Source organism: Terrapene carolina, unplaced genomic scaffold (assembly GCF_002925995.2).
Source record: "Terrapene carolina triunguis isolate 2854851 unplaced genomic scaffold, T_m_triunguis-2.0 Scaffold68, whole genome shotgun sequence".
Lineage (NCBI taxonomy): Eukaryota > Metazoa > Chordata > Testudines > Emydidae > Terrapene > Terrapene triunguis.
Window position 1 is genome coordinate 2,982,848 of NW_020664419.1, and position 13,027 is coordinate 2,995,874.

Genomic DNA, 13,027 nt, shown 5'->3' on the forward strand with positions numbered 1-13,027 from the left:
CACTCTCTGTGACAGTCATCATTTTAGCTAACGAACTACCATACATCCTTCTCCCATTTAAACAGTTCCCATCCTTTCCAATTCTCCTTGTAGTCAAGTCCCCTGAAGCTTCTAATAATTTTTAATTGCCCTTTTTCTGGACCTTTTCTAAATCTCTTAGGCCATTTTGAGACAAGGTGACCGAAAATTAATGCAGTGCGGGTTAAAGAGACAACATAAAGCATCACAAAAATAGTTCACTCCAAAGGCATAAGTTGTGGGGGAGGGTCTTTTTGGACCCAGTGACCTAAGCAGAACAAACATCTGCAATGACAAAGGCCTGCTCGGGCAGTTTGTCAGTTCATGTTCTTAGCATCCACTCACCAAGAAATACATAAACATGTCGACAGAAACTGACACATGCCCTGAGGCAACTCCTATTGTCTGGGCAATAAAAGAGAATGAGTCCATAGGAAGTGACTGCTGCTGACACTTGCATGAGGTCACCAATGATAATGCATGCACTTTACCAATGAAAACATCCTTTGCTTAGTTTAGGGGAATTTGAAGTTTGATGTTTTGGTTTTGCTGTTCAAGCCTCAGCAACAAGAGTTGGTAAAGACAAGTAAGGAAATTTCTTAAGAAGGAAAAAGCAGCATGGGTTTGGTAATGAGATAGTCAATATGCCGGCTCAGTGAGTCGGATCTTCAATCCATGTAAAACCTCACAGCTCAGTTGAAGGCACTGGAGCGATGACAATTTACACAGCCAGAGGATCTGGCCCAATATCTTTGTCCGTCAGTAGTAATGTTACCAGACTTCTCAAACTAAAACTAATACAATGCTAACTCTTTCACTATACCTTGTCCTTCACAGCCAAGTCAGAGATTTCTGTAGATACTATTTACAATATAATGAGCTGCTCACGAATGAGATAAAATCAGAACCTTTTCTCCACAAAATAATTGTTCAAGGGCATACACAAGCTACTAGAAATATTAAAGAACCCAGGGACTGTTCTGAACATCAGTGGTAGTGATAAAGGTTGGAAGACAGACTAGCTACAGAAAAGCCAAGATCAGCTCCAATTGTGTAGAGATTCCACAGCAGTTATACACAACTACATTGCAGTCTATAGTTTTGATCATTTCTACAACAGCTTAAGCAGCTAACTACTGGAAACCTCCTACTGCCCTCTAGTCATTAATGGTGCCCTCAAATGGCTCATCTCCCCCATAGGTGAGTGAAGGGTAGGGTGAGATTGAGGTATATCATGGTCAATTACAGAGAAAATGCATTCTGCCCCCTTCCCCCCCAACAAATTGTTATCTGTATGTAGCAGTATATAAATGGCTTTTAAAAATTGTGCATTCTGCAAACACAATGTGAATTAATATTTCAGAACAGTAAAAGGCAGTCACATATGGAAGTTATAGAGTTTACTAGGCTAGGCTAATGATAGGCAGAAAAATAAAACATTCAATGGTGAGATTGAAGTACCACACCCTTTCATAATCCAAACTGGGACACTGTCAAATTAGGAAACTCTAGGGCTGTGCTCCAGAAGTGTAACTTTTTCTCATGGAATGACAGAACTTAAATCATTTTTATGAGGGGTTCCTAAAGGAATTACTCTAGGATTTCCAAACACAGACTTCTTGGCCTCCAACCCAAGCGGAAGGGGACATGACACTTTTCAAAAGGAAAGAATATCAGCCAGTCTTTCAACAGTCAGCACCCAGTCTTGGAAAAACAGACAATACAAGTTATGTGGACATCTAATGTGGTTGGTGCAAGCTGCCCATAAGAAGCTTCATTATAGATTCAGATCCTTTGGGCTTTTCATCTTTTTTAGTCGTCTTTATTAGTCATTTTATTTGCCAGTAGTAATCATTTTTATGGATATCCTCTAAGTACAGTAGCTGAAGACAGACAATGAGCTCAGTGATATGAAAGAGACGGAGAGGCATTCATATCCGATTCTAGCTTTAAGAAGAACTAAAAAATATTTCACCTGCCAAGTCCTGAGGTCAAGAACCTACCATCATTGAAAACCTTAACAACATTTAAATAGTGTTGAGAGGCATATTCTACCCATTTTTAACTTTTTACAGAATTTGACTCTTGTGGAGGAAAAAAGAACCTTTGGCTTTTAAGACAGGAGTCATCACTGACTCAATTAAAAATGTAGCTAATTTGTCTAGGTTGGCTGGGTTTCCCAACTCTCTACATGTGATTTCTGTTAATTGGGGACCTTACATTTTATTTCATTTGTTTTTCTAAAGATTTTAAATTCACCTTTTAAAAGCAGGCGATGCCTTATGGAAAACTTAGCATATCATTCTGTTTATTAACAATTCTCCCTCTGCCCTTATCGGAGGGTGATTCCTCCATCATTTTTTATATTCTTTGAAGGTCTGCATGGAAACAAAACACATGTATCTTAGGAGCTCATCAGCTCCTGCTGATCATTCATTCATATCAATATTTATAAAACCATGTGCCCAGACCTCTGGGTACATTAACATATTTTTTAAATTATTACCTGATCCTGCAAAGAGCTAACTGGGACTTAGTTTCCCAAGTCACTGGGGCACATGTTTAACATTTTGAGATTACTGCTGTAGCCAAAGGGCTGCTGGTGCTCCTGGGGGTGATGGCCTCAGCCCACAGCTTACTTTTGCAACAAATGCCAGTACTCCCTACCTCAGCATTTGAAATGTGCCTACCTAGGCTGGTTTTCCTGGGAAAGGCTCTCTCCTTTCTGGTAGCCACTGTCTGCCACCTGCGTTGTGGACCTCTTGACAATCTGCTTGAGCTCCTGTTCCAGACGATCCTTGATAGCCTTCACGGTCTCAGGGATTTTTTTCAGTTTGGCCAGCCCTTTGATGAGGATCCCCATGAAGACAGTACTGTTCTCCTCCGGATCCAGTTCCATATCTTCTTTAATCTCCAGCACACTCACTTCTCGCACTGAAACCACAAACAATCGTTTAAACCACTCAAAGTAAGATCAACACCAAGCAAATACAATGTTCCAATTGGCTTGTCGCAACAGAACTCTGCCTATCATGGACCACTGCAGGAATAAACGCTGGAACACAAAACAACTCAATTTCTTCACTATACACAAAACATAGCAGCCTGCAAAGTAGACTGATTCAAAGTCAGAGATCATATACAAGGAGGCATAAGTTACCTGCAACTTCTGGGGTATATTAAAGTCTAGTGTGATTAAGACATTCATAAAATATGAGTTTTATTAATAATCATTTTAAGACTTATTATTATATAGGCTTGAACCCGCAACCTAGCTATCTTCCATTTTCACAAAAGATAAGTTTTTTACTGTGAGAACCAATTAGTTTACCAAGAACAAACTCCTGGTGAATTTGTAGAAAAGGACCTTTTCTTTTCCTCTTTGCATTCTAGTTTACAATAAAGTATGGAATGATGGTTTGATGTTATACCATTCTATTTTATTACTGCTGTCAAGAGACTGAAGATATTAATCACACTCTTTAAAAAGAACCTTTTAGTAAGTTGTCTAAAAGAGAAAAAGGATTAGGTTTGAAAAACTAGGTGGAGAATTAAGGCTACTCTGGATACAGTCCCCTTGAAATAACACGGAGTATCTTGACAGGAAGTTCTGTTGCTAGGAGACAGTAACCACAAAATCTCAGGGTAATGTGTTTTTGTTTTAAGTATGCTCATTAATCAACATTTCTTAATTTACTGATAATGAACAGTAACAAAAGGGTGTCTATGCTAAAGACTGGGTGAAACACTTAACTGATACGCTGAAAAGCCAATGTGAAGTGAAAGTCTTCAAGGCAAGTCCAACCAAAATGTGTTGTAAAGAACTGTATGGCCACATGGATTGTTAACAGCTTGATTAAAAGTACACAGACACACAGCTCAGAAGTATACAGATAAAGAGATTCAAACCTCAGTGGTTACGGATACAGAGATTAGAGACAAACAGCTGTTTCATCCTGATGGTGTTGAACCAAGCTCAGACTGTTGGAGAACAAATGACTCCAGTAACTTATACTGCTCTATAATGGACTGATTAAAAAATATGCTTCTAACATCATCCAAGAATGTAAAGAAAGTGTATATAAACCACCAGAAAACTTCAAAATGGATTTCACAAATAAGAGAAACAGCATGTCACAAGGAACACAAAGCTCTAGAGCTAGCTATGGAGGTGACACCACCTGAAACAAAAGGTCCATCAACAGGTTAGCTTAAATGTCAGAATACAGATGTCAAAACAAGAGTTCTCAGAAAAGAATGTTCCAAACAGGTGCCTCCTCATTGACATCTCAACTCTGGCCTTTCCCATGCTTCCACCGCCTCAATAACTATAGCAATAGGAAAACCAAAATTTCGGACATCTTTTTCCTGAAGTTAAGAATTTAAGAAGTGAAAAAAAGTAGCTTACTGCTTTACAACCTGAGTAACAAAGATTGAAAAGCCAATGTGAAAGTAAAAGGCAACACAACTATAAATATTTTCTACAGTGTTCATCATCATGTCATATAAAGTCCTAGGCAAAGCCACTCGTTACATTTACACTTTGTTTAACCACCACCCAGATACAAGCTCCATAATTCATCAACTGTTAGAGGGGGCCTTCCAATTTTATGTTATCTCCTCCAGGGAAGGGGAATGTATTAATCTAGTCCCATTAACAAAGTCTCTGACCAATGCTCCCATACTCCTATTGCTGTGGACCATGACATGACTTCTGGCCACCAAAATAGGGCAAGACCAACAAATCTTGCTTGAAACCTGTTCAAATCTACTTCAGACAAGTCATTTATAAAGGCACACTCGGAACAGATGCAAGTTACAAACTTCAAGCACCTTCTGGAGACAGCTCATCACCAGGCCCACAAAAGTTCAAAATTGCCCTGCACGCCTTCATTCCTCCCAGAAATGTAACTGTTACATTTTCCTATGCTCTTTATTGTCATGTTGCTATTTATGTTGCATCATTTTTAATAGGTTAGTTAAAACTTATTTCAGTGCCAGCTGACTTCATAGAATCATAGATTATTAGGGTTGGAAGGGACCTCAGGAGATCATCTAGTCCAACCCCCTGCTCAAAGCAGGACCAATCCCCAACTAAATCCCCAAATGGCCCCCCCTCAAGGATTGAACTCACAACCCTGGGTTTAGCACGCCAATGCTCAAACCACTGAGCTATTCCCCCCGCGATGGTATCCTTTCAATTATAGATCTGACTGACCTGCTCAGCAGAAATTACACTATTCAACTGGCATAACCTCAGACTCTGTCCCCTCAGCTCAGCCCAGCCCCATTGTGCTACAGGAGTTTGCTCACCTATTCATTTCCACTCTGAGCATTGCACACACACCGAGAGTAGACCCTATTATATGATAGAATGTCAAGAGAGAAGAATAACTTGAGTTTTTATGTCAATCAAAACCAACCAGTGCCAATTTAAATTCTTTTAAAAAAACCTCCCACAGCTAAAGTGTGTTATTTATGCAAGTTATGGGGGAAACTTTAGCAAAGTACCATGGGCATTTTTAGCAAACAGGAACACAGGAGATCTTTACAATGCACTTAAATCACAAAGCTATTAGGATATTACAGTTGGTGCACACATTTCAGTTCAGAGCTCACATTTTCATTGCACCTTTCATCCCAAGAGCCAAGCATTTTGTGTACCACACACTGTACATATGGTTCACCTATTTCATTAATTGTACTCATTATTTGTTAAGCATCAGAGGTGTACAAGACACAGACATGAGACTGTATGCTCCTTGGGGCACAAGCTATGTAAAAAGACAGGACACACAAAGAATTGCAGAAAGAGACAAGGTTTTAAATAATAAGTTAAAAATAAAATTGAAAGGGCTTTTTTTGTTATGATTAAGTCAACTTGTGGGCATCACAGCAGAAATTAATTCTCAGGAGAGAATTATCCATTAGTGTAATACAGCCACTGCAGGGGTGGGGAATTGAAATAGTCTTTTTCACGTTCGCATCACGTTGGCAGCTCATAGTCATCCTGTGATCAACCCCAGCTCTTTCTCCTCCCTCTATCTCTTTCAACTGATAAGCCCCCAGCTTACAACAAAAATTCTTGCTGTTAGTCCCTAAGTGCATGACCTTGCACTTTGCATTATTAAATTTCATCCTATTTCTATTACTCCAGTTTTCAAGGTCATCCAGATCTTCTTGTATGGTATTCTGGTCCTTCTCCATATTGGCACTACCTCCCAACATTGTATCATCTGCAAACTTTATTAGCACACTCCCACTTTTTGTGCCAAGGTCATTAATGAAAATGTTAAATAACATTGGTCCCAAGACCCATCCCTCAGGAACTCCACTGCCTCCCTCCAGGCATTCAGTATGACCTGTTACAGTCTCTTCTTCAACCAGTTCCTTATTCAGCTTTCAAATCTCATATTTATCCCCATCTTCTCCAATTTAATTAATAATTTCTCATGTGGAACTGTATCAAATGTCTTACTGAAACCCAGGTATATTAGATCTACTGCACTTCCTTTGTCTGAAAAATCAGTTATCTTCTCAAAGAAAGATCAGGTTGGTCTCGTGGGATCTGACTAGATCACAGCCCAAGATACAACTGAAGATGTTACTTCTCTCTCTCTCTTATGACCACTCCTTTTTCTCCCTTATCATACCCTCTTCTGTCATTCAACATCAGCAACGGGTCATTTGAACACAAAGCTTTGGCACAGAAATCAGACACCCATCAAAGTGTCAAATTGGGCAACAGACACTTATGAAAATGTAGGCCTAAGGCTCCAATCCTGCAAGCTACTCTGCCCAGGCAGAAGGGCTCCATGCGGGTGCAGATATATATCCCAGTTCAGATTGTCTTGCAGGATGGAGTGTCTTGACCAGTATTTGCTCTTGCCCAAGGGATGCACACTAACAATGCCACTCATTTATATCAAGTCAGAACCTCAAACAGTTAGAATACATTTTATACCTATCTAGATCTGTAGGTTTATATCTAGAATATATCCGTGAGGAATTTTTGAAGACAAGTAAGATCATTTTCCTTATTTCATTAGCACTTGGAGTAAGTAGAGAAGACATGAAAAAAACATACAAAATAATAAAAGCACTGTAAAACATTCAAGTGATTATTTACTTGCTAAGTCATTTTTGTGTCGGCTAGTTAGATTTCAATCTCCTTTTGTGGGTCCGCAAAGGAAATGGAAAAAAAAATCCAGTTTTATTAGTCATTTTTGTTGTATTCCCAAAATAAAATGACTGTGAAGAGGCACAAATGAAACCCACACTGCTCATTAAGAGAAGTTAGTGAGTTGAACATTTTTCAGAAACTGTTTGCCAAGAGAAAAGGACATATTGTGTGGACCAAGGTTTTAAACAAACCAATTTCTATTAGAATTAGCATCCTTCCCTCCCCATTTCAGCAGTTGAGCAGCCCAATAGATTTACAGTTTATTTAATTAGGCCTTTCTATACTGGCCTCACAGTTACATCTGAACTGTTTAAACATAACTGCAGCTAAGGCAGTTAATAACTTAGTGCCTGATCCTGCAAATACTTACTCAGATGAGTAGCCCCCATACAAGCCAAAGCAACTATTAGCATGTGCAAGGACTCCTCAGGTAAGTAAGGATTTGCTGGATGAACTTGACTTATCCCTCATGGGGTTTCAGCTAAACTAGTTTCTTTGGCCAACCAGTTTCTAACATGGTTTGTCAATCACTTGAATTGCCTAGGCTAGAAATGTTTTCCCTATGGTTTGGCTCCATCCAGACTGGCCAACCAAATTTTCTAAGAAACCAGTTTAACTGGAGCTATGTTTAAAATAGGTTATCAACACAATCAGAGAGCCTCAACATGGACGGAACCTTGTTGCAGAAACTCAGTATTAATAACTACTAACTTTACTGGACATGTCTACAGTGCAAGGACATCTACACAGCACTGACTGAAAATTCTAGAGGCCTGTCCCAAAGCTTTGGGCCCAGCGTGTAACTTGGTATGGGCTTGGGGGGGGAGGGGAGGGATGGTCTTCTTCAGATGGTCCAAAATACTATCCAGGAATCTAGAGTGTATTACCAGGCTACTGCCATATGACAATGCAATTCATCCCAAGGATTACATGAGGTCAGAAGCTCTCGGAATAAGAACAGTGTCTTTGCCTTACCTCTACAAGAGCATATATACAAATGCTGTAAGTCTAAATACTAAGATGGGTGAACTGGAATGCCTGCATTCAATGAGAATAGTGATATAATAGGTATTACATAAACATTGTAGAATGAGGATAATCAATGAGACACAGTACTACCAGAGTACAAAACATACAGGAATGAGAATGGGTTGTGATGGCGTGGGAGTGGCACTATATGTGAAAGAAAGCAAAGAGTCAAATAAAATAAACTTTACCATAGAATCTCTATAGATAGAAATTCCATGATTGAAAATAAGAATATAGCAGTAGGAGTGTATTACTAACCACCTGACAGGATGGGGACAGTGACCGCAAAATGCCCAGAGGGATTAGAAAACACAATAATAATGGGGGATTTCAACTATCGTTATATTGATTGGGTATATGTCACATCACGAAGAGATGTAGAGATAAAATTTTTAGGCATCACAAATGACTGCTTCTTGAAGCACCTTGTCCTGGAACCCACCAGGGAACAGGCAATTCTTGATCTAGTCTTAAATGGAGCACAGGATCAGATCCAAGAGATGAATATAGCTGAACCTCTCGGTAGTAGGGACCATAATATACTGAAATTTAACATTTTTGTAGGGGGGAAATGCCAAAGAAATTCACCACAAAAAGAGGAGCTACACAAATATGGGGAAGCTAGTTAAATTAGGGTTACCATATTTCAACACTGAAAAAAGAGGACACTCCACGGGGGCCCTGGCCCTGCCCAACTCCGCCCCTTCCCCACCCCCGGCCCCACCCCAACTCCACCCCAGCCCCGCCCCTTCCCCAAAGTCCCGGCCCCAACTCTGCCACCTCCTCTGAGCACCCTGCATTCCCCCTCCTCCCTCCCGCTCTGATCTTGGTTGGGGGTTGCTAAGTGCTTCCTGCTACCCACTCGCCCTGCAGCCCCCCCCCCCCCCCGCCCCCTGTGACCCCTGCTCCTCACTCGCCCTGCAGCCCCTGCACCCTGCAGCCTCTGAGACCCCTGCTCCCCACTCGCCCTGCAGCCCCTGCGCCCCCCTGCCCCTGAAGCCTCTATGCCCCTGCATGCCCTGCTCCCCCGCTCACCCGGCAGCCTCTGCCTGCTGGGGGCTTCAGACACTCGGCGGCGCGGGTCCCTGCAGCCCCGGCCGCAGCTTCCTTCCTGCCGCCGAGCATGTTCCCCGGCCTGTCTGTCCCCACCGGAAACAGCTCCCGCGGCGCCGGGTTCCGAGCTGCGCGGGGCAACGGGGCCACAGGAAGGATCCCCCATTGGCTGGGGGGTCCCCGCCCGCGAGGGAAGCCCGAGCCCGCCCCGTTCCCCGCCTGAGCATTGAAACCGGGGCAGCTGGGCTGCGCTGTGGACGCAGCTGATCGTGCTGGGCAGACCCTGGCTTATGCCTCCCTATTTCCCCGGACATGTCAGGCTCTTTGGAAATTCCCCCCGGATGGGGATTTGAGCACCAAAAAGCCGGACATGTCCGGGGAAATCCGGACATATGGTAACCCTAGTTAAATGGAAATTAAAAGGAACAGTAGTCACAAGGGTGAAACACCTGCAAATTGCACGGAGACTACTTAAAAGCACCATAACAGAGCCTCAATTTAAATAATACCCCCATATAAAAAAAATAAGAGGACCAAAAAAAAAAAAGCCACCATTGCTAAACAGCAGAGTAAAAGAGGTGGTTAGATGCAAAAAGGCATCTTTTAAAAATTGGAAGTAAAATCCTACTGGGGAAAATAAAAAGGAGCATGAACTCTGGCAAGTCAAGTGTAAAAGTATAATAAGGCAGTCCAGTAAAGAATTTGAAGAACAATTAGTTAAGGACATAACATCAAAAAATTGTAAACACATCAGAAGCAAGAAGCTTTCCAAGCAGACAGTGGGGCCACTAGACAAACAGGGTGTTAAAGGAGCACTCAAGAAACATAAGGCCATTACAAAGAAGCTCAATGAATTCTGTACATCGGTCTTCACTGCAGAGGATGTGAGGGAGATTCCCACACTTGAGCCATTCTTTTTAGGTGACATATCTGAGGAATTGTTCCATAATGAGGTGTCAACAGAAGAGGTTTTGGAACACATTGATAAATTAGACAGTAATAAGTCACCAGATGGTATTCACCCAAGAGGTCTGAAGGAACTCATATATGAAACTACATAACTATTAGCTGTGGTACGTAACCTACCACTTAAGTGAGCCTCTGTACTAGAGACTAGATCAGGGGTCGGGAACCTCTGGCACGCGGCTCACCAGCGTAAGCACCCTGGCGGGCCGGGCCGGTTTGTTTACCTGCCGCGTCCGCAGGTTCGGCCGATCGTGGCTCCCACTGACCGTGATTCACTGTCCCAGGCCAATGGGGGCTGCAGGAAGCGGCGTGGGCCGAGGGATGTGCTGGCCCTAAATCTCCAACTGTCAGAAAGCTGGGACAAGACAACAGGGGATGGATCACTCAAAATTGCCCAGTTCTGTCCATGGCTTCTGAAGCATCTGGCACTGGACACTTTCAGAGGTAGTATACTGGGCCATTATGGCTATTCTTATGTTCTCCAATAAAACGGGAAGTCATTTTCATAAATCTACATCATAGGAAACAAATATGAAAATGCACAATTATCCGCTTAACAATCAAAAACTATGTTTGATTTAAAGCAACAGAAAGTTGAATCATTTATACCATAATTAAATGACTCCCATACTTACTCAGGTAGCATTTTCCCTGGTGTATCTCCAGTTTGACCATCTTCTATAAAAACATCTGTCCTAATAGATGGCACCTAATTTGTATGATTCCACCACCTCACAAGAAGGAAAACTGCTACAAGAGGCACTTTACTCGCCTAAATCCAATCCAATCCCCAGCAAAACCACTGTTGATAACTCATCCAAGTGGAGTAGCTAAGGAACAGACTCTTGGGTCTTGTTTTTCATTCCCCTGACTAGTTAAATTTTGCTGCTAATTATTATGGTATATTTCCTTAGATGCATGCTTTTACGGGCAGCTAGTAAAATTTTATGTACTACTTTCCATGCATTATGTCTTTCCAGATTATACCCCTCTTCCTTTAACCCTTTTTGACAAAAAGGATGCAAGTTCATAGGGCTCCAAAGGCCTAGTTTGAGATTACTTTGAAAGTCTTCACCTGCATAATTTCCATTGTTCAATTTCTATTTTGGCCCATGTGGTAGTCATAAATAAATGGTTTTATACAAATTTCAGTCATTTTCTAACCTGCCTCCCTTCTCACTCCAATATCAAAACATATGAGGGATCAATATCCTGGAAAAAAGTCTAAGAGGACATCAGCCTTTCTAAAGCAATGGTTTTTACACAGTTCTACCCACAATTCCATGATTTTTCTAGCTTTGGGAAACAAGTATTTTGATCTGAGAAGGTTCTCCTCCTCAACATGGTATTATAAGCACTGATTCTAAGATGATTTATACCAATTTAACTCCATTAATTTCAGTGAAGTTACTCCTCATTTGCAGGGCCGGCTCTAGGATTTTTGCCGCCCCAAGCAGAAACAATTTTGGCCGCCTCCCCCACCCCCATTTTTTTCTTACCCCACCCTCAGCCCCGCCTCAGCTCCGCCCCTTCCCCAAATCCCCAGCCCTGCCTCCTCCTCCCCAGGCTCTCAAGCCTAGGAGGGAGGGGGAGAAGCGGCGCGCGCGCCGCGGCCACTCAGAGTCTCCCCCTCCCTCCCAGGCTCTCAAACCTGGGAGGGAGGGTGAGCAGCGGTGCGCGAATCAGCTGTTTCGCGCGCTGCGGCTGCTCGGGATCTCCCCCTCCCTCCCAGGTTTGAGAGGTTGGGAGGGACGGCAAGCAGCGGCGCACGAATCAGCTGTTTTGCGCGCCGTGGCGCGCGAGCGGCAGCAGCGGAGGTGAGCTAGGGCGGCCGGGGCACATTTTTAGGGGCGGCATTCTGGCGCCGGCCATGCCGCCCCTAAAAATGTGCCGCCCCAAGCACCAGCTTGTTTTGCTGGTGCCTAGAGCCGGCCCTGCTCATTTGCACTGGTGTGAGAACTTGAAGTCTTCCTATCAGGACTGAATGCATTTCTGGAAGATAAGCTTTAGTCAAACAAGTTTTTGGGCTCAATAAAGGAGAAACGGGATGAAATTCTATCGCTTATATAACAGAAGAAGGTCCACTGGTTTCAGGTATTTGGATCTTTTGACTGCTCTCACACAAAAAATCCTAAGTACATACACAAAAGTGTGAAAACATTACGTGCTTCAAAACTCAAGCTGTCAGCCTGATATGAACAATCAGCTGGTGCTGTCAGTTTAGAGTACGGTTCTGTACTAACAAGGACTATAAAACTCACATCACGGGCTTCCATGTTTCTTGTATCACAATTACTTTATATTTTCTCAGTTTACAGGTAAAATGAAGGCTTTTTTTTGTTTTAATACATCCCAGCTCTGCAAACTCACCCTTGGATCTGAAAATCAGAGTGGATTTTTTTTTTCTGTTTATGCATCATGGAAATAAGGAGTAAATTTAATAGTGAGAGTAATTAACCATTGGAACAATTTAATAGGGGTTATGGTGGATTTTCTGTCACTGACAATTTTTAAATAAAGACTGGATGTTTTTCTAAAAGATCTGCTCTAGGCATTATTTTGGGGAAGTTCTACAACCTGTATTATGCAGGAGGTCAAACTAGACAATCATAATGGTCCCTTCTGGCCTTGGAATCTATAAATTACTTTCATGAAGGGGGGGAAAAAAGTTCTGCAAGCCACATTATGTCTTCCCAGTTGCACCTGTGGAGTGTGGAACCCCACTGCCTTCAAAGTAAGCCGTCCCTTGCATTTGTGCATCAGTAACAAAGGCATTTG

General features: G+C 42.3%; 1 protein-coding gene across 2 annotated transcripts in view; it reads right to left on the reverse strand.

The window, feature by feature from the left end:
- Positions 1-13,027, reverse strand: part of EXOC4 (exocyst complex component 4) — a 611,454-nt gene that overhangs the window by 530,889 nt on the left and 67,538 nt on the right. For both annotated transcript variants that reach the window (XM_026648604.1, XM_026648605.1), the window contains one exon: positions 2,709-2,952. In XM_026648604.1, coding sequence (XP_026504389.1) covers positions 2,709-2,952 — 244 coding nt within the window. The remainder of the gene's footprint in view (positions 1-2,708; positions 2,953-13,027) is intronic.